Source organism: Pituophis catenifer, unplaced genomic scaffold (genome assembly GCF_029215685.1).
Source record: "Pituophis catenifer annectens isolate HBS135680 unplaced genomic scaffold, rPitCat1.0.hap2 SCAF_4, whole genome shotgun sequence".
Lineage (NCBI taxonomy): Eukaryota > Metazoa > Chordata > Lepidosauria > Squamata > Colubridae > Pituophis > Pituophis catenifer.
This window is the reverse complement of record NW_027256884.1, coordinates 99,203,473-99,230,988: the sequence shown is the minus strand read 5'-3', so window position 1 is coordinate 99,230,988 and position 27,516 is coordinate 99,203,473. Positions and strand designations below refer to the sequence as shown.

The window sequence follows — 27,516 nt, the reverse complement described above, 5'->3', positions numbered from 1 at the left end:
TTTAGATCACGCTTTACGGCACGGCTAGGGGCACGTCAACAGCTATGGCGGAAGGGGAGGCAGCGTCTTCGCCGAGTAGCTGGTGAGTTGAACTGGCTAGGTAATAGACTGCTTGGGAGGGACAGAGGACTTGCGGCTTCTCCGCTGCCAAAGCTCCTCACAAAAACGGGCTGTTCATTACCCTGTTCGAAGTCAACCTGCACCAAGTGGCTGTGATAGATGCCACTTGAACTTACTCTTAGAAAACGTAGTATTGACGGATTCTACTGTGTCTGGATCTCTGCAAAGTGTGATTCCTGGGCAAATCTTCATGACTCGTTTGATGTATTCATTTGTTCTTGTTTCTAAATGAAGACAAGGGAAATAGCTTAAAGTTCACTCAGAATTCCATTAAGGTGGAGGTCTTTTTTGATGAGCTGCAAAATATTTCAAATTTCTTTGAATTTGGTCTTTCTCACCAAAACTGAACCAAGAATTAATGGACGAGTATGACAGTTGAAAGCTGAGTGAATCACTGTTTCTACTGTATTTATAATGTAAACTTTTTCCAAGGAAATAGAGAGATAGAAAAATAGAGAGATAGAATCTTCCAACTCTATCGATCATTTCAATATGCTTGTAAAATGGTTTAATGATTTGGAGTAGAGCAGCAACATTTCTGACTTCTAACCATAGGAGCAATAAAAAGCATCTCAAAATCATGTTTTGCTTAGATCAGCGTATGTACAGTACATTGGACTTATTCCACTCATTGAGCTTCGTGGCAGACTCTACAGGTAGTTCGCGACCTACAACTACAATTGAACCTAAAATTTATGCTACTAAGTGAGACATTAGTTAAGTGAATTTTGCCCCATTTTACAACCTTTCTTGCCACAGTTGTTAAGTGAACCACTGCAGTTGTTAAGTTAATGACATGGATGTTAAGTGAATCTGGCTTCCCCATTGACTTTGCTTGTCAGAAAGATTGCAAATGGTAATCGCATGACCCTGGGACACTGCAACCGTCATACATATGAATCAGTTGTCAAGTGTCTGAATTTTGATCACGTGACAACTGGAATGCTGCAACGGTCGTAATGGTAAAAAACAGTCATAAGTCGGTTTTTAAAGTGCTGTTTCTTTCAACTGTCACTAAATGAACTGTTGCAAGTCGAGGGCTACCTGTATTTTCCAGTATTTATCCACTCAGCTGTCAATGATTGCTGAATGGGATGCTATATCCAGAAGACATGCTAGATCTCTTAATTATCAAGGGGCAGGTATCCTTCAAAGTGCCATCTTTTGGCTAACAAATAGCATACTGGATTTTCTGAATTTAGATCTTACTCAACAAAGCAGTTTTTTTCATTTGTGGTTATCCAGTGTCAACTGTTTTGTCAAGATAAACAAATATTCCAGTCTATCTTCATTTCCCAGTAACCTTCAGTACAAACTATAAGTAGTTTCATGTCTTATTTTAATTTTGTTGACCGTTTATTTGAGTTAGACAACTGAGAGGATTCGGGAGTTTAACCAGGATTTTAACCAGGTTTTCTTTAAAAATTACCCCTCTCTCAATTTGATAAAATGAATTTTCTTGAAGTAAATTTTATTACTACTTTTATTTAAAGTCTATATATAATCAGATCCTTAAATGTGATTTATTTTGATTCTCAGAAAGCTGGACAGTGAAGATAAAAAGTGGTTCTTAGTTTTAGCTTCCATTGATTATTGATGTCTTTGCTACATCAAACCCATATTTAAGTTTCTTTGTAAGCATGTCCCCAAAAATGTCTAGCAGTCTAAACAATTAGAGAATGACAATCTAAAATACATTGTAAGAAAAGAGGAATGCCCGATCCTCCAGCCTTGAGGTGGACGTGAGCAATTTATATGAGCAATCTGAACTTTATTTTTATTTATTCAGTATTGTTTGAATTACTATTGCTGCTTTACTGCCCTTTCTGGTTTTCCATGGATTTTATGTCCCATATGTTGAATGAAATGTCTCACTCTTTCACACGTATGTTCATTCATTGTTCTATATTATTGTATGTATCTTGGACTCATACAATGTTTCTGCAAATATTGTGTTATGCTGTTATACAGTGTTTTTCTGTTCCTGTATGCTATAACAGTTTGCAACCTTTTGTTCTTTCAGTGGAATATACAATAAAACAAGAGTTGTACCACACCCATCTGCAGTCAGTACATGTGACTGAAAGGGTGGAGTATTTTCCAAAGGGCAGGAAGAATTTTAAACCCTGCCTTTTAGCCAGAATTTCCTGTATGGTCTTGTGGCCAGAGAAGTACTTGATAGTAAATTCATTTGCTGGTCTACCTTAACAATCCTGAGTATGAGTGTGAGTGAGATGGGCGGTATCTAAATTAGAAAAATAAAAGAATAAAATAAGCTAAGTACAATCAGAATTGGTTAGATCATATTAACATAGATTTTATTGGGTAATTGAGTGAAAACTCAAAGAAGTCCTGTATAATAAGCTGAATAGACATTTCTGAAATTATTAGAACATAAATAAAAGCTGCTAATCAGTATCAAAGGGCACTGTGATGTTGGAAGTATTAAATGGAAAGTCAGGGGTGATCAAACTCCAGTCTTAATAGTCTTTCTATAATTATTTCTCTTCGATTACTCATAAATTATTTCTTATAAGTTCATATTTTAATTCTACATAGTGCTTTTTTATCAATTTGTGAATCAAATCTCATCAATTATAATTTGTTTCAGGGAGGTAAAGCCTTCTGTAAATGTTTTACAATAATTATAACTGAATGACATTTCCCTTTTTTTCTGAGCATCTCATATGACTCATTTGTATATTGCTGGATAAAATTTTCATATCAATATATGTCTAGGTTCACACATTATACTAGGATTTAGAGAAATCAGGTTCACATAAAGACAAGAAAGATAATCATTTGATTAGAAATTAAGCCCAGTGACAAGAAAGAATTTTTTACTCTTTTATTTTAACAGATATTTAAAGCACAATTAAGAAGACTAAGAAAAAGAAATTAAAAAAGAGGCATAATCTTTTTTAAAATAACATTAGATTAGTACCATGTATAAATACAGTCTTACATAAATTTTAATTATTATTAAAAGCAAATCAATACTTTGCATTGCATCAAATGATAAGGATCGTTCATCATAATAAACAATTAATATGAGAGTCTACTTTAAGAAGATCTCTCCTTATTAGACTTTTTTGTGATTCATTATAATAACCTAGAGTTATTGTGTTAAGAGAAACCCAAAATCTGTAAGTACTTCCAAATCCACATGCTGAATTTTCATCCATAACTGGTTTCTAGATTAAATTATTCTTTATCTTTATACTTTTTTTGAAATTGACGAGGGTTTCCATAGCTTAGTTTATCATTTTTGTAAAAAAGGGATTATTTGTAATTTCCAATAAAAAACATAAATATATTGTTATCTGTTACAGAGCCAACACCGTATACTTTGTAGGAAAGTAAGATAAAACAATTTGATTCATTGTACAGGGAATCATTTTGCCGAATGAACTTTATGATATTACCTTCAACTATGAGGGAAAAAATGAACCTTGTTACATTTCCTGCAATTTTGTTTAATATGAATTATCTGTTTTGCAATCAATAATTGGAGTAATATTCCAGAAATAAATAAATACATACATACATACTCATTTTCCCTGCATGTAATGCCAGTAAAGAAAGTATGAAGGAGCTTGGTTCTTTTAGCCTTGAGATAAGATGATTGAAAGGCTATACAGGTAGTTCTCAGTTTATGATCAGAACCTGGATTGCTAAGTGATATGATTGAGTGAGTTGCACCAAATTTATAGTCTTATTTGTCACAATCTTTAAACAACTCATGGTCATTAATCAAATTCAACTTCTCCCATTGACTGTCAAAGCTCCTTGGGAGAGTCACAAATGTGACCCTAGATTGGAGCCAGACGAGGATGCTGCAACTGCCAAAAATACATGCCAGTTGCCAAGCATCAATTTTTGATAATGTGAGTGTGGGAATGTTGCAATGGTCATAAGTGCAAGGACCAGTAGTGTCACTTTTTTCAGGACTATCATAACTTTGAAGTTCATTAAATGCATGGCCATAAGTCAAGAACTACCTGTATGATACTTTCCTTCAAATAAGGAAGCTACTTCTCTTTTCAGCTTTACATAACTCAGCTGTACAAAGTTTGAAAATGACATATATGATTTAAGGTGTTATTAACACGTACGATGTGTACCTTGACACATTTGTGCTTTGAATCACCTTTTCCCCTTTAAATCTGAATCACTTTATAGCCCTGGACTACATTCTCTTAGATATACATTAGAGAACTGTACATGTCAATTTCATGATAAGAATTTTAATTCTGAGATTCTTAAATTTGTTTCCACCTATGCCATTGAATTTGAAATTAGTAAAGAAAGAGATGAAAGAGATAATATATTTTGTATTTAGTAATAGTAATACATACAGAGCAGCTTTGTTTAAAGGGCAGGTTAACTATAGTCGTATCTGAGTAAAATAAATACATTATAGTTTGAGTTGTCTGCTTATTTTTTGAGTGCTTATTTTTTATATATTTTCCTGTATTTATCCCAAGTTTTTATCTTAATCATAAATTAACATGCAATTACCTGGTAGCAGCATTTCTTATTTTATTTTAGAATTAAAATTGTAACTGTCAGTTTTATTTACATTTAATACACAGTACATAGTTAAAACCATTTTGGACGTTGTAAAAATCCAATAAAAGTTTCAAATAGAAGTATTACAATACAGGCATTATATCATGTGATGCTTTCTATGTAGATGTGTGGAAAACTAAATGTTCAAAAACATTTTTTGGGTAATAAGATTTTTAAGACTACTTGTTTGATAATCTGTGGTTTATGAAGCAGTTTTATTAAATTATTGAAAACAAACATTAAAAAACAAACTGGGAGACTAAACTAATCAGATTTATTACACCATTGCTGGTGCTTAGTGAGACCACACATAAAACTAACTTGGAGTCTACTGGAAGAGATAGGTGTTAAGTTACTTCTTGAAGGCTAGCAGGTTGCGGCAGTGGTGAAATCCTGCCAGTTCGCATCAGTTCGGGCGAACCAGTAGTGATAAAAGCTACCGGTTGGTCCGAGCAGGTATTTCTGACAATCAGCTGTGCCGCGCAATTTAAAATTGCTAGAAAGCAAGAAATTATGCTTTCTAGTGAATCTAAATCGCGTGGCACAGCTGTTCCTCCCTTCGCTGTTCTACTTACCTTCCCAAGCTTCCTTTTTCTGTGTGCAGTGCACCTTTGGCACGTACTGCGCATACACATATGGACACCGTGCATTTGGTGCGCACTGTGCATGCATGCGCAATGTGTGTTTGGCACACACCGCACATGCACAGGCAGTGAACTAATGGCAAACTGGAGGGGGAGATTTCACTACTGGATTGGAGCCATACAAGCCAGAAGGCAGAGGAAATTTGCTTCCACGGGGCTATAAAGAAATGCAGAAAGAACCTTGAAGAAAGTATGCAGGAACAAGTAAGAGAAAATACTGTAAAGGGAAACTCAGCCCTGGGAAAGATGACAAAAAGAAACTTGAAATAGCCCAACTTTATTTTCTTTGATTTAAGATGGGGTAGAAGGAATAGACTTTTAAAATTATGTTATTGCACCTAAAACAATTAAACTGCATTCCTATAATCCTTGTGCTGCTTCCTGATCTAGTCTGCTTAAAAGGACTGACAAAGGCAGGTATGAAGAGAAATGACACAAATTCAAGCTCCCATTGGAGACAATAATTTAAGAGATGGGACTCAGAGTGCCAACCTTGTCAGATCTTATTGAATGGGCAGAAACAGTTGTGGGGAGCTTCTCCCACAAACATCCAGGTCATGAAGGACTTGTTAGAATACTACCAGGACCTCAAATTGCACCCAGCAGTCTTGTGGTACCATTTTCAAGGCATATCTTTTTAACTTTTATAAATGAAGGCAAATATACTGTAGTGTCCCAGGATAATGTTGCAGGATCCAGTCTAAGTCAGTTACCAGAGGTTTAGTCTTCTGAGCTTTCAGACTTGTCATAGAGCCCATCCTTAGGGAACTTCCATCTAGCAGAATGTGTGTTTTTAACTTTTATTAACAGCTTAGTTTCCATTAAAAAAAAGCTAAGTTAATAGCACTATGGAATTACTTTTAGATATAAAATGATAACACAATCTGCATGCTTCTTTAGAAGTAATACCCACTGAAGTTAAATCACTTATTGATATAAGTTTAAACCATAAAAATGTTTTTGTGTCAAATGACATTCATCTTAATCATTTATGCTTCAAATTACGTGCATTAAGGTTAGTGCTAAGAGATGAAATATTTCAAAAGTTGAAACCACCATTACCTTAAATCTACATATAATCTTACTCAATGTTTGTAGGGAAAATGATCTTGCAGAAGCTCTGGAAGAGGGAGGCTGTGATCTTGAAACGGTTAGGAACATAGTCCAAGGAAGACCTCTGCCTGAACACCTAAGAGCCAAAGTTTGGAAGGTAAACCTTTCTTACATATTTGGAAAATGATATTTTTTTCTGAATTATGTAGTTCAGAAAAGACAGGAACTACCTGTTGGGCCATTTTATTTCTTTTTTAAATGACGAATATTTAGTGTATCAGTGATACGTGATATATAGCAGTTAGGATATTTGAGCAGAAAAATGAAGATTGAAACCTACCCATAGCCATGGAAACCTGCTCAGTGACTTTGGACTAGTCTCTGCTGTCAGCTGAGTTACCTCATAAGATTGTTGTTATGGAAAAATTTTGGAAGAGAGAATGCTATGTAGCAGTGATGAAATGTAAAATTTGTTACTACCGGTTCTGTGGGCGTGGCTTGGTGGTGATGGGGGTAATGTGGCCAACTTTTTTTTTTTTACTTTTAAAAGCATTTTTTCTACAACCTTAAGAGGTTGCAGGAAAAAAAATGCTTTTAAAAGCCTCTGACGATCAGGCAACTCAGCTGGGATCGTCAAAGGCTTTTAAAGGTATTTTTTTTCTACAACCTCTTCGGCTGAAGACGTTGTAGAAAAAATGCTTTTAAAAGCCTCTGACGATCCCAGCTGAGCCGCGCGATCATCAGAGGCTTTTTTTTTAAAAAAGCATTTTTTCAGCCGAAGAGGTTGTAGAAAAAATGCTTTTAAAAGTAAAAAAAAAAAAGCCTCTGATGATCACGCGGCTCAGCTGGGCATGGGGGGGGCAAGGATTTTTGCTACCGGTTCTCCGGTCCGAACCAGGAGCATTTCACCCCTGCTATGTAGACGGTCGAAGGATAGGACATATAAATCTAACAATAATTGTAATGACTATACTTCAACTTACATATAAATTGTATATATACAGTACCAATGCATCAAAAATATTTACTCAATTAACTTTTCAATTGCCATTCATGTTTCAAGGAAATAATTTCAAAAGCAAATTCAATATGAATGTCTTTCTTTTTTAGAGTCAAATTATGCACTGCATAAATAAAACATAGATTTGTTAATTTAACTGTCATTTTAAAAAGGGAAATTCATTTCTGAGAATGTAACTGGCTTTGGAGAAGATGTGTGGAAAAAAATTCTTTGTTTCTTTGATCTTTCTTTATTGAAAGTTTCCTGACCCATATAGCAAACTGTGTCAAAGTTATTTTTGCAACATCAGTAAAAAGATCTGGATTCACAGGGAAAAATAATGTTGGGAGGATTTAATTTCAAATACAAAAATAATTTTTGGGAAATGGTTTAATGACAGTCTTTTCGATTACAGTATATTTCCAGTCCTAGCACATGCTTTCTGAAATGGCATTTCTTTTAAATGAGTGCTGAAATACTGTTACATTTATTCAGCTGTACCTGCAGTTTCTCTTTAAACCCAACAGGTAATAGTTTACTTCAATAATAAATAAAGAACACTATAGGAAATATAATGCACTTGAAATACTAACTTAAAGAGTGCTCATAGTTCTTTGTCACACATTACTTGAATGCATACGTTCAATTTGATCAACAATTCTTACATATCATTAAATGTAGATTGTTCAAGAAGATGGCTGCATTCGTTCATTATAAAGAGCCAGTAGTCACTGATTTCATTACTTATACTTGAAACAATGTGTCTTTGAATACTTTTTTTTAAGTTGGTTTAAGAATTGTATCTTCATTGCAGTCAATATATGTAATATTTCTTCCTTATTTCCTTTTATAATTATTTTAGATTGCATTAAACGTTGTAGGGAAAGGAGACAGTTTAGCATCTTGGGATGGTTGTTTAGATCTGCCAGAACAATCACTGATTCACAAAGATTGTCAAGAACTAGTTGGTGAGTCTGAAATAATAATATTTTGATTGTTAAGCTGAAAGCTACCTATAATATTTATTACCGTGTTTCCCCGAAAATAAGACCCTGTCTTATATTTTTTTGAACCCTGAAATAAGCGCTTAGCCTTATTGCCATGCGCTCAAAAGCCTGATTGGGCTTATTATCAGGGGATGTCTTATTTGGGGGAAACGGTATCTTCATAACAATTATGTTTTTATCCAATCCCTAAGATGCCTGAAATTCAAATGTGTTAAGTCTACTTGAAATATGGTACAGAGAAACTAAATTTATTTAATGTTATATGGCTCTCATTTTTTGACAACTTATATGTAACAATGTAAAATAGAAGTATAAAAAGTCAGTTACAGAGAATCTGATATATCACCATTTGAATAACAGAACCTTCAAGCATTGCTAAATGTTTTTCTTTAAAAATGAGACTTTAAATATGAGTCTAGAGAATCTCCAGATATGAACCAACTCTATCTGGCAGAGTGTAATCCCTTCAAGAGTCAAAGATGGACTATTCTAGAAATAGCTAGCTTCTGAGTTTGCAGCCACTGCTTCTTTCTGCAATTCTATTTAGGTCTCTTTCTCCCCAGTCAGATCCTATCAAGCTATTACTCAGGTATTGTTCACAAAACAATTTTCACTACTGCTGACATTCAGTAAACAACAGTTGCTGAGAGACCTTACTTTGCTCTAGGGATGCTATTCAGATATCCATGGAAAGTTTTTTGATATCCTTTGGTACTAGGTGTTTTTCTTCTTTTTTAAAAAATCATCTAAACTGTTCTTAACTTATTTTTGTTGTTTTATTATCTCTTTATCATTTGCCAGTTTTGGGGAATGACTTAAGGCCTTAGACTAATACAATCAAGGAATGCATGTGGTGTATAATGCATAACTTATACACTATTTCTTTTTAGATCAGCTGTCAATAACAGAAGAGGATAAGTCAGTGTTACGTTTGGATATTGAATCTGTGATTACGTTTTATTGTAAATCTCGTAATGTTAAATACAGTTCTAGCCTTAGCTGGTCCTATCTCCTTAAACCTTTGGTTCATCTTCGACTTTCACGAAGTGACTTGTACAACTGCTTCTATGCTATCATGAACAAATACATTCCAAGGTAAAGAAATCATTTATGAGCATTAAATTAAATCTTAATTTTTATTTTATGGATATCACTTTACCTCTTTATTGTCCTTTCTTTTTTCTCAAGGTGGCATTTTTTATTTGAATTTTTTAAAATCATGAACCTATGAAGATAGAATTCTTCGGATCCTTTGTTTGTCACATATCTTTATGAAAATCATTCATACAGGTTTTTTTTAAAATATACAATCATTTTTATTGTCTCTGCTTCTATTGCTCTTTTTTTAGGGACTGTTTTCTGAAGGGGAGACCATTTCATCTCTTTAGGCTGCTCCTCCAATATCATGAACCAGAACTATGCTCATTTCTGGACACAAAAAAGATGACGCCGGATTCATATGCACTCAACTGGGTAATAAAGTGAAAGTAGGAAAATATAATGAAAAGTGAAGTTCTATAACAGAAAATTTCACACACTGGTAACAAAGTCTAAACAAAAAGAATGCATTTTTGCACAATTTTTTTGTGGCTAGGATATTATAAGATTCTGATTTCTGGTATTAAGTTCTTATAGTGAATTCACTTGTTCATAAGAGGTCTTTTCTATGGATCACAAATTATTTTATGTTGGCCCATAACAGATAAGCAGAAATGTCTGATTAACAATGGTAATTTCTCCCAAGAATTAAAGGATATAGGGTTTTATTTTTGTTGCACTTTCCTGGCATGCTATTATACCCACAGTTCCTAAAGAATTATCTATGATCTATCTATTAATCTAGTATTAGCCATATAAGAAAACACACAAATGCACAATTTAATCATTGTTTAAAACCAATAAAAATCACAACATTTATCCTACAAAGAAGGATGTTTATTAATATGAAAATTGCTTTGTTCTAATAGGTGGATGCTTCAGAATCTTTATATAATGTGCAATCGAACTGATTAAACTCAGTGATTGTAAAGATTTTATAAAGAAGTATATTTAATTTTCATATCTTATAATATCTGTCATCTTTAATAAAGAATAATCATTTATATTATATAAAGACTAATCATTTATATAATCTACGTCTATCTTTTTGGATTTTAAAATTTACTTTTAATCAGAATATTTTTTTAAAATGTTCCTGTGGCTTAATCTCTTTATATGAGAATTAGGCTGCACTTAAAAAAAACAGCTGATCCATTGTAAATACATGTATAAAGCTCTTCCATGTTTTCTATTCTCAAAAATATTATATTAGTAAATGTTCTACTTAAAAACTAATTTGAGTTGAATCTACCTTTACATCCCCTATTTACTTCTGTTAAAACCAAAATGCATATGATCATGCATATATGAGGTCTGTTTCTCAGCCAGCAGTTTCAAGAAATAAAATTAAATTGTTTTGTTATTCTGCATCATAAACAATACCGTGTTTTAAATTTACAACTAAAAGTTTGAGCATATTCTTTTGCTCTCAGGTTTCTGAGAGCAGTTCTTAGAACTTATAGTTCTTTAAACATTAAGCATTAATTAATGGCCTGTGTTTGTAGGAAAATATAACGCTTTTGTTTAATACAAGCCTAATTAAAGTTTGAAGTATGTGCAGTGATAATTTTGGCAATCCCGCTTTCTGATGATTGCAAATTGAAATTGTACACTTAAACTTTTTGGTGGTTTCATGGCAGTCACATTACCTTATTTATAGATATATGTTCAAGATTGGAATACATGAAACAAATTTAATATTTGTTTTAATATATTACTAAAATCTGCTTCAGTTTCTTTTTCATCTACTTTTCAGCTTGGGTCCCTATTTTCAAGTTACTGCACAGATGAAGTCACCCAAACAATATGGGATGGATATTTTCAGCTAGCAGATCCATTCTTCATTTATTTCCTAATGCTTATCATTCTTGTTAATGCTAAGTAAGTATATGACAGCAAATTACTTAGCTGCTACTCTTGATTCTTTTTTTTTTACACCTACTTTATGTTTCTCCATTTGCATTTTCAGGGAATTGATCTTGGCACCAGAATCCGATAGTAAAGAAGATGTTATGAGTAAGTTCTTCAGCTTTAATGTAATACTATTTAGGCAAAATAATACAGTGAAGTTCTACTGATAATGTAGAAGACTACATTTTCATATTTTTAAAAATAGGTTAATGTAAGGTCACATTGAACTAATTCAGACCCAAAAATAAAAAGTGGTTTAATGCAGGACTGTTTTGTCAGATACATCTGCATTTTGTCAGTGACTGGTGTACCATATAACCTTTTTACAAAATGATTACAAAATATTGTTACATTTTAAAAGTCCCCTTTCACATTACAAATATTGTTGTTTTGGTCTTGCTCTGCTTTTTTTTCTGAATTATTTCCAGTTATCTGCTCCACCATTTACATTTTTGTTATCTGTCCATTCAGTTATTATAAGCTGACTTCTTTATCTCAAATCGATGGTCTTTTGGGAAAATATACAATTATATACTGTGGAGCTACTGCAACAAATACAAGCCCATTGAATCCTAACATGTATACATGCTCACACATCAAGCATTTAGTATGTTCCTTTCTCTTCCTCTCACTTTACATCTTGAACAATTTTTTTGCTACCACTCTTTTTCTCTTCTCCATATATGAGCAATTTTTAATCAAGCTCCAGGAGTGAGTGAGGTTGCAGTTATTTGTATAAAGTGAAAGAACACTACAAGATAAGGAGACGTTGCTTTGGTCACCAGGACACAATCTCTCTTTCTGTCATTAGCACATCTAGGTTGGTTAGCAACAGCATTTTGCGTCTTTCTTACATGAGTTTTTATATTCTCCATGTTACAAGCCATTTCTATGAAACTTGATCATGAACAAAATCATATAACTATTGATTAAAAGAGAATAATAACATAGAGCTGTGCTTTTAAAAAAATCATCTTGTACTTGCTGTAATGTTTTGTATATTTCAGACTTTCTTGAAAAATCTCCTGGCAGTTTGGAAGTAGAAGATATAGAAGACCTTTTCTCCCTAGCACAATATTATTGTAGCAAGACTCCAGTTTCTTTCAGAAAGGTAATTGTCAAGCACATTGAGCTGTCTTCTCTATTCTTACTTCTGCTGACTGCCAGCTGACTGCAATTTGGCAGTTCGAATCTCACCAGGCTCAAAGTTGACTCAGCCTTCCATCCTTCTGTAAAATGAGGACCCAGATTGTTGGGGGAAATATGCTGACTCTGTAAACCACTTAAAGAGGGTTGTGGAGCACTGTGAGACAATTATAAGTCTAAGTGCTCTTGCTCTTGCTATGCCCTCTAGAGGATGTGTACTAATACTGTCATCGATCTTAGCAGCATAGTTGTATTTTAAATTCCAACAATGAACTAGTTAAAGGATAGATTCAGAATGAGGGCATAAGGAATAAACATGTAATATAATTATATTAAATCTTCATTAATTGAATTAATCCAATAAGAATGGCAGACCTTGAGATCATCGATTTTAAGTAATAGTATGCCCAGCATTTCTTTCAATATCGATTGCTATTGTTTAGGAGCTCCATAGTAATTTCTGCCAAACCCAGATGACTTTTAAAAACATTGATTCAAATCTCTGTAATTACAGTTTCCATTCACTCTGCTAGATGGCAGTACTAGGCAGGTTTGAGTAACCTTACATGAGAGGCCACCAGGAACTACTAAACAATTAGATTGGGTTGAGAAACAAAATCTTCCAGAAAACAATGGTGACAAATGTCTTTCATATTTTTATTGCCCAGAGTGTCTTTGTGAGAGAGAGAGAGAGCTGGTAGCAAATTATATGGGTATATCCATAACATCACCAGACACTGATCTAAAGAATGCTCCATTAACTCCCAGTTATTAAAAACAAAGTTCAGTAAAATATTACATTAAATATATGGAAAAAATTGTAAAGATCCAGGATGTGAATGAAGTGAGGGTCCTGCAAATAATATGTAAAAATGCACATGTAAACATCTATATATCTAATTCTGTATATGTTATAAAAGTTTTATCCAAGAGCTTACAAAAAGGTCATGGTTTTTAATGTATTGACTCTGCTTATGTTTTAATATTTAACTATTGTTTTTTTCTTACTGGCATAGGAAAATCATAGTCTATTTGGCAGCAGCTTATTGGGTATCAAAGATGATGACTCAGACTTGAGCCAAGCTTTGTGTCTTGCAGTTTCAGTATCAGAGATACTTCAAGCAAATCAACAACAAGGGGTCAGTAAGTATTCCCAAAATGGGAAAAATTAAAATCATTTGCTACATCTAGAAGAGTACTTAAGGGTATTTTAATATTAGCAAGTCAGACAACTGAATCTCTGATCCGCTGCTGTGATTAAATTATTTGATTTATTATCTCAATATTATATATAGATAATATAGTTAGGATGTACTTCTCACATGGGTACCAGTAGTTGTTTATCTTATTAAATATATTTCGGACCACATTGTTCTGCCAGCCCAGCTATTTTGAATCCGAAGCAGAAAATGTGCTTCATGTGGGATATAAGCAGACTGTCCGCACTTATCAGCTCCAATTTTAAAGACACACCTTTTCTTGGGTTCACACAGTAGATGTCAGCTCTTGGCTGCAGATCAGATGAAGAAATGTACCCCACAGGAATTATTGCATTATGCTTTACTAATACAGGCTAGTAACAAATCTTTCAAGCCTGACTACACTTGACTTTATCTCCCTCTTATACTCCAGTGAAAAAGGGGGAGCCTGCCAGAGTCTCCTTCAAATATTCTCTTGTTTCGAGCATTAAAGATTGTTTCAGCTTCTTGGCTTGTATAATGGTTCTTGCCTATTTCTCTAAATTCATGTACCTGACTCTCTACAGTGATCCGAAGAATATACGTATTTGAGTTCAGATAGTAAGGAGGTGCCAACAAAGTATGGTGACCTGAATGTTTTTCTGACTACCATGAAAATTGATGTCTATTTTCATATTTGTTATAATCATAACCATCTCACTGCAAAGCAACTTTGTAAAAAGCATTTTCAAAGTGCACAACCCTTGGCTAAAGGAGTTGGCTGTATGCTTTTGTTAGCATAAATAAATTATCTTAAGATATGGTGCATTTTCTCTGCCTTACCAACTGACATTATTAAAAAATATTCTTGTTATAGGAAGGAGTAAGATTCTTTGTGGTGGATTGTCGCCCTGCAGAACAATACAATGCTGGCCATTTATCGACTGCATTTCATTTAGATTCAGACTTAGTAAGTAAGCTGTCAGATTAATATGTTTACTTTTAACTTTAGAAGAAAAGGATAGAGTTCAGATATTGTATCAAATGATGTCATATTGATTTCACTTTTCAGATATCATTCTGAAAATGAAATAGTCTCAGTCTTCCATATAAGCACCCTCCCCCTCTTCTGCTTTTGATAAGGAGCATGGCATATGGAATGGTGATGTGATACTGTACTGTATGTGCAAGAATCCAGTTGCATAGCAGGAGATACAAGTCTGAGAATATTAAAATTTTAGTTCCAAGTGTACTAGGTTCCATAGCTGTTGACTTTATACTCTCATGTTTCAGAGGTTAGTTTTTCATACTGGAAGCTGTTTGTGGACATTCTACAAGTTAAATACAATAACAGATGGTTAACAGAGGGATTTGAAGATTAGTATAATGTTTGGGTTAATCTGTTTGTTTTTTTTAACATTATGATTAGATGTTGGGTTGATTTGATTATTAGATATTCATCTGGAATATTTGTTAATTTAATATAGTATTTTTGTTAAATAAGGGAAATCTTATAACTATTTGTAAGGGGAGAAAAACCTATCAGTTTTATTATTATTTATTATTATTTATTTTTCAGCATCTAGCTGGGGTGGATTCTTTATGTTTAATGTTAGATCTATTTGACATTTGGGGGGTTTTGTACACAATAATTTTTTATTCTTGTTAGAATTGGATGTTCTTTTTTCTATTTTATTCTTGTTGATAAACTAAATTTTAAAAATATTTTCATTACTGCTATGTAAATCTTTTGTAAGTAATTGTTCAATTGTGAGACTTCTTCATGCCTTGCCTAAATGTTTTACAAAAGCTGAAATATTGAAAAGTAAAATCCAAGATTGATCATTGGGATACTTAACCTCTCCCCTATATATTAAGGAACCTACTGATGAGCACTCTGCTTTTTGTGCTAGTTGTTTGTTCACTTGATTTTACTGTCACCCAGCTAATTACTTAACTAGCTTTCTGATCAAACCTCATGGGAGACTAGATAAAATTATTTGCCAAATTCAAATTACATTATGTCTACAACATTCCCACAAATTACTGAGGAAGTTACCCATTTAAAATTGAGATGAGATTAATCCAGTAAGATTTGTTTTTGACATTTCCACACTGATGTCTGATGCTGGTTATATTGCTTTCAATTTGCATATATCCATCCAGCTGACTTTTCCAAAACGTAGTTTAATTTAGCTATAGAAAAACATAATAAATGAATTAGCTATAATAGTCTCTTAACAACTGGCTGAGAATTATTTTTTCTCAATTTTAAATATATCAGTATGTTTTTTAAAGTGATGATTTAGAGAAAGAATTAAATGATCAGCTGAACAGATGTGCAGAAATGATTTCTGCTTTCGCCTTCTTTTACAGATGCTTCAGAACCCATCAGAATTTGCCCAGTCTGTGAAATCTTTGTTAGAAGCACAGAAACAGTCAATTGAATCTGGTTCTGTAGCTGGTGGAGAACATCTTTGTTTCATGGGTAGCGGTCGAGAAGAAGAAGATATGTACATGAACATGGTACTTGCACATTTCTTACAGGTATATCTAAAATTCTATCACATATTGCCTTTAAACACGATAATTAGTTTCTTTCCTTTGTCTGCCATCAATTCAATTTGGGTGATACTCCCATCCTTACCATACTGAAAAAATATTTGCAATTAATTTTCATAGATGCAGGGTCCAACTGTTTGGATTATTGCATGTAAATTCCCTGTCAAACAGTTAACTGAATTGTGAAACGTTTGCATAATATATTGTTGAATTGTATATGTTGTATAGGGAGGAATGTCTGTAGTAATGGGAGGTAAATTTTGTTATGTGTGTTCACCATAAACATCAATATTTTTAATAAACATTAAAAACATAATTCTAGGCTTGAAAAGTCCCTTAAGAGCAAGAGATATATTTTTAAGGTAGTTAAAACACAATTTTTTCTATGGTTTTCTGCCACTGGAAGCCACTTCTATATTAAAAATGCAGATTGGGGAAACCGGATTCTAAATCTTTTTATGTTATTTGACTCTTATCATGAATCTGGAGATATTGCGCCTCTCACATGTATGAGATTGGTCCTTAGGCTGAGAAAGGAGGAAATGTTTATTGTTAATGAAAAAGGCCCACTCTTGTTTAGAAAGAGAACTATAAGACTTATTGACCTGTTTCAGTGAAGCACCAGCTTTTTCAAGATGAAAAAGCTGGCACTATGTACTAAGGCTGTTTTTTTATGTTACACTTATTTTGTTTTTAAAAAATCCCTATGCTAATCTCATCTTGGTGATTTCCAATTTTCTTATTTCAGAAAAATAAAGAATACGTAAGCATTGCTAAAGGTGGATTTATGGGTAAGATTTTCTTTTAACTACAGGAATAAATGGAATCATGGCTCATTAAAGAACTGCAACATTTGCTTAATGACAATCACAAAAAGGATCATAAAATTGAATTGGTCATGTGAGTGATCCATTTTAGGACCATTATGATTTACGGCCATATACGTTAAGTCAAGGACTACCTATAGTTTCTATAATATTCTAGGATGTTTATCTCAAGCTGCACTGACCAGAGATCTTAACCTCTTGGTTTTGAATTCCATAGGGATTATAGTTTTAATCCTAATCTGGTCTAAAATTGAATCTGACAGAAGTTGAGTCTTTTTTTTCCCTCTTACGTTAATATTAACATACAGTATTTGTTCTCATAGTTCCCACTTCAAAATTCTGCTTATGACCTAATCATTCTTAAATTTAAGAAAGATTGTATAATTAGAAAAAAATATTTATTCCTATTATTATATGGCACCCAACTCCTAGGAATCCTGAGAGTTTTTAGTAGCTTTAATTGTGCAAGTTTTGGATAGAACTGAATTTGTAGCTAATGCCTTTTACATAATATGATGCTTTATAGAATGCATCATAATTATTAGCATATTTGAGCACTTTATTGCATACATTAGTTAACATTTATATACACCTGTTAGTTTATTACATTTTAATGAGGTTAACAAGACAGTTTTGCTCAATCAACATTAATTTTTTTTTCATAGCACTGCAACAGCACTTAGCAGACATTAACATTGAAGGACCAGAAAATGGATATGGCCATTGGATTGCTAGCACCTCAGGCTCAAAAAATAGTATTAACTCCTTAGTTGATGTGAGTGTTTTTTAAATCAAATTATTTAGCTTTTAACATAAAGTTTCATGATTGTATTTATTTATTTATAATATAGAACAACATATCACATGCATTGAAGGAGAAAAGAGATGTTAGGCTTTGTTTCCAGTCAGCTAGTAAACCCTTTCCCAGTTAACAAATTTTAACAAAGGGCATAAGTGATAATTAGCACTACTTTAAATTTTATGCCTTAGCTGAACTGTTAACTGTGTGTTGGCCGAGAAGTGGAGCTCTCCCCTCACAATCAGGAGGCTGTGAGTTCAATCCAATTAGCAGCAAATATTTCTCTCTCTGGGTGCAATGAGAAAATATCTGCTGTGAACTCTGCATAGGCGTCAGGAAGGGCATTCGGCCAGTAAATGCTCAGCTCCATTCAGTCGCCGGGACTCCACCCCGATGCAACGGATTACAGGGTTGTTAAAACAAAAAAAATGTGATTCCTATTGTCATGTTATAAACTAGATTATGGCAGCGTTTTCCGTCTTCAGTTGCCTCTACATTAGGAATAGCCAATGTAGTAACAAAAATATAGACTATTTTATTTATTTCGCCATGTTTTTAAGAGAAGAATATAGAAACAAGACTTGCCAATATATATGCTCTATATGTTACAGTCTAAATAGTTCATATACTGTGGCCATATGTAGAGGTTGGTAGAGATTCAACAGAAACTATAAAAGCAAATTTCAGAAGCACTTCGGGGGGGAGCATGCGTACCCTTGGGTGCTTAGATTTCACTCTTTTGTTCCTTACAAATAGTGCTTGTATCAAGTTCAGATTTTGGTGATTATGGAATATAAATGAATTATACTCAGAAACATTATGTTTTTTTAGGGTGATTCTCCAAATGGATCAAATGATGGAAAGGGTGTCAAGTCTCTGGTAAACAAGATGACTGAAGCTTTAAAGACAAAATCTGTAAATGTGAAAGAAAAAGTTATTAGTTTTATTGAAAATACTTCAACTCCTGTAGATAGGTGAGTTATATTGACATATTTATTATAGAAATGTGAATTCTCTGGAATGTTTCACTTTACCCCAGAATACAGTGATTACATCTAAAATACTAAATTACTTCTTTATCAATTCCATGGATAAATGATAATCCGGGACTGGATTGATACATTTCAGGAAAAAAGAAATTTTCCAGAAACACCGTTTTCAAATCACTATTTCTGACCAATCTTCTTGCATGTTAGATCACACATTTTATTCTTCCCTGATTGTTTTATGCTTCTGTGAAGAGATTTAATGGGTTGACATTAGAATTATTCCTATGTGTTAGCAAACATATATGCAACAACATTTTTTAGATTGGAAAATTTGTTATTTCTCATTTCTTGTTCCACCTACCGTATTTTTCGGAGTATAAGACGCACTTTTTCCCCCCCTAAAAGGGGGTGAAAATTTAGGTGCGTCTTATACACCGAATGTAGCCCCGCCCACCCACTGGCCCCCACCCTTGGCATCTGCTCCCCAGCAGCTACCTCCTTGCAGCAAACAGTAAGAAAAAACAGCTCCTTTCAGCTTCAGCACATCCTAATTAGCACAAATTGATTGGATCGGCCTCCCGACTCTCAGTTGATTTGTTCTCAGCTGTTTTGCGCAGGGCTCTGCTGCTTGCTGCAAAGAGGTAAATTGCTGGAGCAGATTTTTTTTTTCCTTGTGCTAATCAAGCTTTGCTGAAAACGAAAATGAAAGTAAAGCAGGCTGTTTGCTGCAATGAGGCAAAATTGCTCAGAGCATAGGCAGAGGGAAATTTCTTTTTCTTCTTTTCCTCACCAAAAAAGGTAGGTGCGTCTTATACTCCAGTGCGTCTTATACTCCGAAAAATACGGTACTTTTCTCACAGCTCCTTCTTAAACTATTGAACCTTGAAATGTATTAAGTGCTGTAGGAGATCTATGTGTGGATGTGTATGAATATATATGTGTGTGCTTTGTGTGTATATATATGTATGCATCCATGTGGGGGGGGTGTATATATATACACACACACACATATACTCACTCAGATACATATACACACACATATATACATATTCATGAAAGCCAATGGGGTATTGTGGTAAAAGTGCTGGATTAGGAGTCAGGGAAAAACATATATGTTTTTCTTTTAGCCAGGTTTTTCCTACGTAACCAAGATTTTTCTACAGCCCTAGCTCAGTGGAGTCACATCCACTCGATTCTGGGCTTTTTTCTTCTGGCAGCCAGCAGGCCTTATGCTGCCCTATGCTGCTTAGTGAGAGACTTATATAGATCTATTTCTGGCTCGTTAGCCATCATCAGTAAGCCACACCCACATCTCATGTATCCTCCCTGTAAAGGTACAATATCTATTCTGGCAGGCCTGCTGGCTGCCAGAAGAAAAAAGCCCAGAATCGAGTGGATGTGACTCCACTGAGCTAGGGCTGTAGAAAAATCTTGGTTACGTAGGAAAAACCTGGCTAAAAGAAAAATACACATAAAACCTACGAAAAAGTAAGAAAATATACATACATACATACATACATACATACATACATACATACATACATATATATAAAACATTAATTCCAAATGGGAAGACAAAAATCAGATTTTCTTAATATATTGTAATTATTTATTCTGTCCTCTGCCCAATTTGATATAGAATTTCTTTCAATCTTCCCTGGCCTGACAGAGCAAGTATGCTGCGGTAAGCCACATGCAGAACCATCTGAGTAAAACTGCCTTTGTCCTTTTTTAGCATGACTTCATACTATTTGTAAGCATCAGTTATACTGTCAATGGTTCTCAAGAGTTTTTAAAATTAGGAGTGCTTTACATCAAGCTCAAATATTTAAATTACTAGTCATAGATGTTCACATTCATTTATAGATGACACATGCATATGTAATAAATGCTACCTCCTTTTCAGTATGATGCAGTTAAATGTTAGCCACAATTTACTATTTTGTTTGAACGTTAAAATGCAGCTACATTTTTGATAATCCTACTCAACAAAATGGGATTCTGTGGTTAATTAGATTTTGGATGAGAGTTGAAAAATTGATATGGAAGAGAGGTTTCATTATTAAATTACATTTCAATAATTTTAAAAAGTATACCCTTATGGCATACCTTAAGTATATTTTTATGGCCCATTACATTGCCAGTGATGCTTTGACTAAGTATCACAGATAAGAATTTTGAAATAATTCAATAATAAGAACCCAATGGATTTCATAGGCACAACGCAAGAAGAAATCATTTTGACAATGGACAGATTAAAGTAGCCAGAATTGTTATGGTAGATAAATTTAGCAGTTGTCTATGGGAATATTGTTTCTAAATTGTGGTTGTATTTAATATCACCTGAATATCTAGCTTACAACAGCAAATTACCTTAAAGGTATTTATTTATTTACATGAACTGTGAGAACAGCTACCCTCTTAAACTATATGACTGGAAAAATGTAATTTGGTTTGCAAACCATGGTGTGCATTAACCATGTTTATATTAAAACAAGCAGATTATGGCTAAAGGTCGTGTTCTTATTAAGCACATCAATAATGATTTCTCTATTGGCATGTATTTCTTATACCTTCTGGAAGTGCACTTAAGCCCATCAAACTAAGGTATCTCATATCTAGATATGATGGGCAGCTCACAAACAAACAAATAGACCATATCAATCTTAAAACAACAAATCAGAATTAGCGTTATCTTTGCCTAGATAGCGACTATAGTATGTTGGGCTTGTAGTGAAATCTGAAAGAACAGAGAATTGTATAGGCCTTTAAAGCATATAAAGAGGGCCTGCAAATTTTGAAACAATTGCAAGGAAGGATAAATTGTTGCCTAAAGCCATTTTGTAAAAACAGTGGGCATTCTGGAGATAGTAAATAAACAAAGTATCCAATAGAATATATTTATCTCATACACTAGCTATTTTATTGAACACTGTCAGTGTTACAGATGCTTATCTTTACTAACAAGCACCCCTCATCTGGCTTTCTTTGGATGGCACATGTGTTGTCTCTCTTCAACGCAGTTCAGTTTCCTATTATTTTAATCTGCCAACTCCTAGAAAATAAAAGCATTTACCTTCAGGAATAGAGATATATGTGAGTGTTCCCATCAGTTTTCCCATTCTTCTTTCTTATGTTACCTATTTGCATCTTCTAGCAGCCATTTCTACACTAAAAAGTGAAATTTGAATCATTTTCAAAAGTGAATCAGACAGAGATTTTCTTATACCTAATCAGCATTACAATTTTTAAAATGTATGCCTAACATGCTGGAATGAGCTACTTGCTGTGAAGTATGAAACTATTTAACATGGCATTCGGTTTTTGTAATAAAGTGCGCTTTCAGTAATTGATGAAAGATGAATGAGCAAGAAACAAGATCCATCTGTGAAAAATCTAAAGAAGAAATGCTATAATTCACATTCTACAGCTCTCAAGTCTGTTCTATTATTGATGTTATGATTTCTCCAGATATATTTATTAGATTAAACTAACACTTAAATATTCTCAGTTTTTTATCTGTCAGTATTGCATACATTGGTTAGAAACCAATAATAGTTCGTCCCTAAACATGCCTTGATATATTACCACTTTAAGGAAACCTTTGACTTAGATTTGTTAAAACATAGATGTGCAGTGTGTTGCCCTCTAGATGTTGCTGAATTACAAAGCCCAGTGAGAAGAGGAGCTTGGAACTGTAATTTAATAATATCTGGAAAGCTACATAAACCCACTGAAGAGATCTGTGTTTTCTGACTATGCTTACTGAACTTTTCAAACCAAACTTCTTGTACGTAATACAGTCCAGCCAGTTCAGTGCTCTTTTGCTTGCTTTTCACTAATTCAGTACGGTTCATTGCTTTTGCACAGCCAACTACCTTTATCGAATTCTTTGACTACACGCACACAGATTTACACCTGGATCACATTGCATGCTGCTAATGAGAAAAATGCTTCGATAAATTATATTTTAAAATGAATATTATTTTTCCTTTCTTATGTTCTTTCCCTGCCAATAGGCATGTCAGCAGCAGTGACCGAGTAGGAAAACCTTATCGGGGTGTGAAGCCAGTTTTCAGTATTGGAGATGAAGAAGAATATGATACTGGTATAGTAAAAGTTATTATAAGCAAATTATGTGTTGTAATTTCTAGCTAAGTCTGGAATTCTGTTATTAAAAAGACACTCTAATTGTGATCTGAAATTCCAACTGAATCTGCAATATTACCAATATCATTTTGGAGAAGCCATCATTCATCAGACTTCAGATACACCTTACAAAATCCGAAGGCTTTACAACAGAAAAGTGCATTGTTTGGAAAATCAAACAATGATGATGAGCAGCAGTATTTTATTTCATGAATTTCAAATTAGAATGAAAAATGTTTTTCAAAATATGTGACAGAAATCGAAAAGATTTTGACCATGACAGCATTTTTTTTCTTTTTGAAACAGATGAAATCGATAGCTCTTCAATGTCTGATGATGATAGAAAAGAAATCGTAAACATTCAGACTTGGATAAATAAGCCAGATATAAAATATCATTTCCCTTGTAGTGAAGTGAAAGAAAGCGGACACATGTTTCCTAGGTATTGTTGCATTGGCTTTATAAACTTAATAATGTTTCTAATGATAAAAAGTGGCACCCTCTGTCTTTCTCTCTTTCTGTATGTGTGTGTGTAGGTATAAACATACACATACACATACACACTTTAGTATAGACAATTGCTAGCTTTTAAATGCTTCTGTAATTTTTCTGTAATTTGTAATTTTATGTAGGTTTCTATAATTATTTTCCAAATTAACCTTTAACCCTACTTAATAAAAAAAATATAGGGTGACTAATTAAGTGTATGGATTAATGGCTCACAGATTGTATTGCAAATTGACTGCAGATAATCATTTCATAGCAGATACTTCGTTTTGGTCGTAGCATAATATTATATATTTGCGCTTTTACCACAATATAAAACATGTCCACAACTTGATGAAAAGTCAATTGTAAACTTGCCAAATAACTGTTATGTATAATAATATTATTATTTACAAAATGCATTTGGCTCATGATAATGCTGAGGATGGGGAAGTATCTGTTTCCTGATATAATGCCGGTTATTTTCTGATTTATTTTTTTATAGTCACCTTTTGGTAACTACAACACACATGTACTGTTTGCGAGAGATTGTCTCTCGAAAGGGATTTGCTTACATACAATCTCGTCAGGCACTAAATGCTGTGGTCAAAATTACTTCCAAAAAAAAGCATCCAGAATTAATAACCTTTAAGTATGGAAATAGCACTGCTTCAGGCATAGAGATTTTGGCAATTGAGAGGTAAGATTTTACTTTGATTACATATGAACTACATATGAATCATCCATATATTTTGAGGATTCATTTATGTATCGAAATGAAATAATCAATTGACAGTAATTTCTAATATTGTTAAGCGCAGCCTTATTATGGGGAATTATAAAGTCATTATATAAACAATATCTCATGTTTAATGTAAAGTGCTAGTATCAGAGGTGGGTTTCAGCAGGTTCTGACCAGTTCTGGAGAACCGGTAGCAGAACTTGAGTAGTTTGGAGAACCGGTAGCAGAAATTTTGAGTAGTTCGGAGAACCGGTAAATACCACCTCTGACTGGCCCCATTCCCATCTATTCTCTGCCTCCCGAGTCCCAGCTGATCGGGAGGAAATGGGGATTTTGCAGTAACCTTCCCCCGGAGTAGGGTGGAAATGGGGATTTTACAGTATCCTTCCTCTACCATGCCCAGCATGCCATGCCCACCAAGCCACACCCACAGAACCGGTAGTAAAAAAAAATTTAAACCCACTACTGGCTATTATTTTTTTATTATTATTTATTTATATGCCGCCCTTCTAGGGAGACTCAGGGCGGCTTACAATGCATTAAACAATAGCCTTCATACTTTTGTATATTTATACAAAGTCAGCTTATTGCCCCCAGTCTGAGTCCTCATTTTACCTACCTTAGAAAGGATGGAAGGCTGAGTCAACCTTGATTATATTACCATTCAAAAGGCTGAGCCTTCTTCAAGTTCTATAGAACTTTTTATACATTCTTTAGTTGGCTAAACAATAGTCTAGAAATTATTACTCCTTGTGTTTTAATTAAGATACAGTTTAATCACTATGTTAGATTATGAGTGAATCATCTACATACATCCTGGAATTTTGAGATTCTCTTAACAGCAACATATTAATCAGTGTTCCAAATAATTTAAACTTTTCCCAAGTGTAAAAATAAATTGGAAATTAGTTGCTAGGCAACTAATATTTTATATATTTATGTATTTATCAAATTTATGTAGCCTCCATTTTACAAGTAGTTACTCTGGGACAACAATAAAGTAAAACAAAAATATATAAAAACAATCATTATCAAAAATATACAACAGTCATGATTAAAAATAAAAAGTCTCAAGAGAGAATAAATATTAACTATATCAGCGGAGCCATCTTAGAATGTCAGTAGTCTCCTGGGATCTCAGCCTAAAGACATAGCCATGTCTTGAGAGACTTCCAGTACATTATGCGGCTAACTGTAGGTGATGATGAGGCAGAGCCTGAAAGCGGAGTGGAAGAGAAATGACATACTGATTCTTTATCTCATTTCAATTTCTTTGGAAATCAGCATCATTGTATATGTATGCCTGAGTATGTGTGCCCGTGTGCGTATGCGCATCATATATAAGGATCCTGTTGATCATGATGCAATATTTTAATTGTACTATTTTATATTGTGAAAGGGATTTAGTATATTAACAAATGATGTTATCATTTCCATTTTTAAGGTACTTGATTCCAAATGCAGGTGATGCCACCAAAGCTATAAAACTACAGATTATGAAAGTACTGGATGCCCTGGAAAGCTAATAAGAACAGATGTTTTCACTGTGTCTTCAGAAGAAAGTGGTGGCCAAAATATTTTATGTGGCCTAAAACAACTTGTTGCAGCTGAATACTAACCTAAGAGGACATTTCAGTTTATTGATGGGAGTGCCTGGATAACCACTTTATGGTAGAAGTAAACTATACTTTTGAAGAGATTTTTTTAAAGTATTTTCTTTAACACATTTGCAAATATTGTTTGTTATAAACTTGAGTTATTTTTAAAGTAGCTTTGGAAAAGCTGACTTATTCGTAAGGAGAAAACTCAGTACATAGATCTGTTTGAAAAGATGTACTGTAGCCAGGCAATACTTTCCAATATTGGAAAATATTTGAACTACATAATTCACAATTGAAAAACGACATATTTTTACAAGCCTTGAATATTTGGCTTGAACTGCTACGCATAGTATCAGGATTTGGCACAGTACTTGAGGCAAGGATCTAGAACTTCTTTAAAATAACATTACATGCTATCAAACTTGGGGCAGGTTTATAGGGACATACAATGTGTATGTAATTTTTAAAGTCTTCTATGAGGTTTAAGAGAATAGTTAAATTCCGGAAGCTTGAAATGGTAAGCAGCATACAGCAGTTGAATGTTAACAGCTTTATGCTCTAGAATGAAAGCTAAGGTTTTCCAAAGTCAACATTAGATTGGGAAATGAAATCATAATTCATTTTTCATAAGAGAATATAAGAATTGGCTACACTAATGGACATGCAAATATAATCTTTCAGAAACCTGTTCAAAATCTGTCCAGCACTTACTAAAATTGCAATGTGCATGAGTGAAGCAAAGTGTGGAAACTTTATGTATGATGTCTTCAGTTTTTCTTTGAAATGTATCAGCTGAATGCTATTAATAATGTCTTCAGTGCTTGAGATTAAAAAAATAAAATCTGGTGCAAAAATCCATAGTTTTTAAAGATAACCAAAATGGTTGCACTTTGTCTCAAGGAAATCCTGTAAATGCTGACATGAAAGCTGCAAAACGTGAAAGTAACAATTCTTAGGATTTCAGTAGGTTGGACAAAAAAATAATAGAATATCTGCAGATCCAATCAACATGCCAATGGAAACTAAAATCAACTGATCTTCACTACCAACTCTTTTGAACTCTTAACAAGAATCATGTAGGCACCTTAATCCTGAAACCAATACTCATTTTTTTAAAAATAAAACAAGTATATAAATATGAATTGCATGAACTGCACTTTTGCCAATACTCCTGTATTTATAGTTCTGTCCCAGAGCTGTTGCATTATTTTTTTCCCCTTTCTCTACTCTCCTTTTAAAAAGCAAATTAAAATCTCCTAGAGGTTTTCCTGCCTAATTTAGCAATGACACTTTTTTCATAATATTAATGTAAAGATGTTCGTGCAATTGTTTATAAAAGTGCTATTGTAAATAAATCATTACTACTTAAAAGCCAATTATTTGTCCAAGTCATTTGGATACAGGATGCTCGATCCAACCCTCATTTCCAAGAAATAACAATAATAAATCAACAAATCTACACTTCACATCATTAGATTGGGTTAATGCAATTCTAACTATTTTCTTTAACTCTGCATTCTTCAGTCTGTTCTGGAAGGTGAGGAATCTTCTGTGAATCTGAGTGCTTGCAAAGTAACAAGTGTACACTGGAAGTTTCAATGAATTCCATCCAGTGATACTGGTGAAACTTCT

General features: G+C 33.7%; 1 protein-coding gene across 2 annotated transcripts; it reads left to right on the top strand.

Moving 5' to 3' along the window:
• The first annotated feature begins 23 nt into the window (after positions 1-23).
• TBC1D23 (TBC1 domain family member 23) lies at positions 24-27,260 on the top strand. Of its 2 annotated transcripts, XM_070943788.1 has the most exons (19): positions 24-82; positions 6,435-6,546; positions 8,252-8,357; positions 9,287-9,491; positions 9,746-9,869; positions 11,251-11,375; positions 11,464-11,510; positions 12,413-12,516; positions 13,568-13,690; positions 14,607-14,699; positions 16,106-16,276; positions 17,040-17,082; positions 17,784-17,893; positions 18,749-18,891; positions 20,546-20,590; positions 22,926-23,014; positions 23,362-23,497; positions 24,047-24,241; positions 25,728-27,260. In XM_070943788.1, the coding sequence occupies exons 1-19, from the start codon at positions 45-47 to the stop codon at positions 25,807-25,809; spliced, it is 2,091 nt and encodes a 696-aa protein (XP_070799889.1). In that variant the 5' UTR covers positions 24-44; the 3' UTR covers positions 25,810-27,260. The 2 variants fall into 2 exon arrangements, with proteins under 2 accessions (XP_070799889.1, XP_070799890.1); XM_070943789.1 differs by lacking the exon at positions 20,546-20,590.
• Positions 27,261-27,516: the final 256 nt, after the last annotated feature.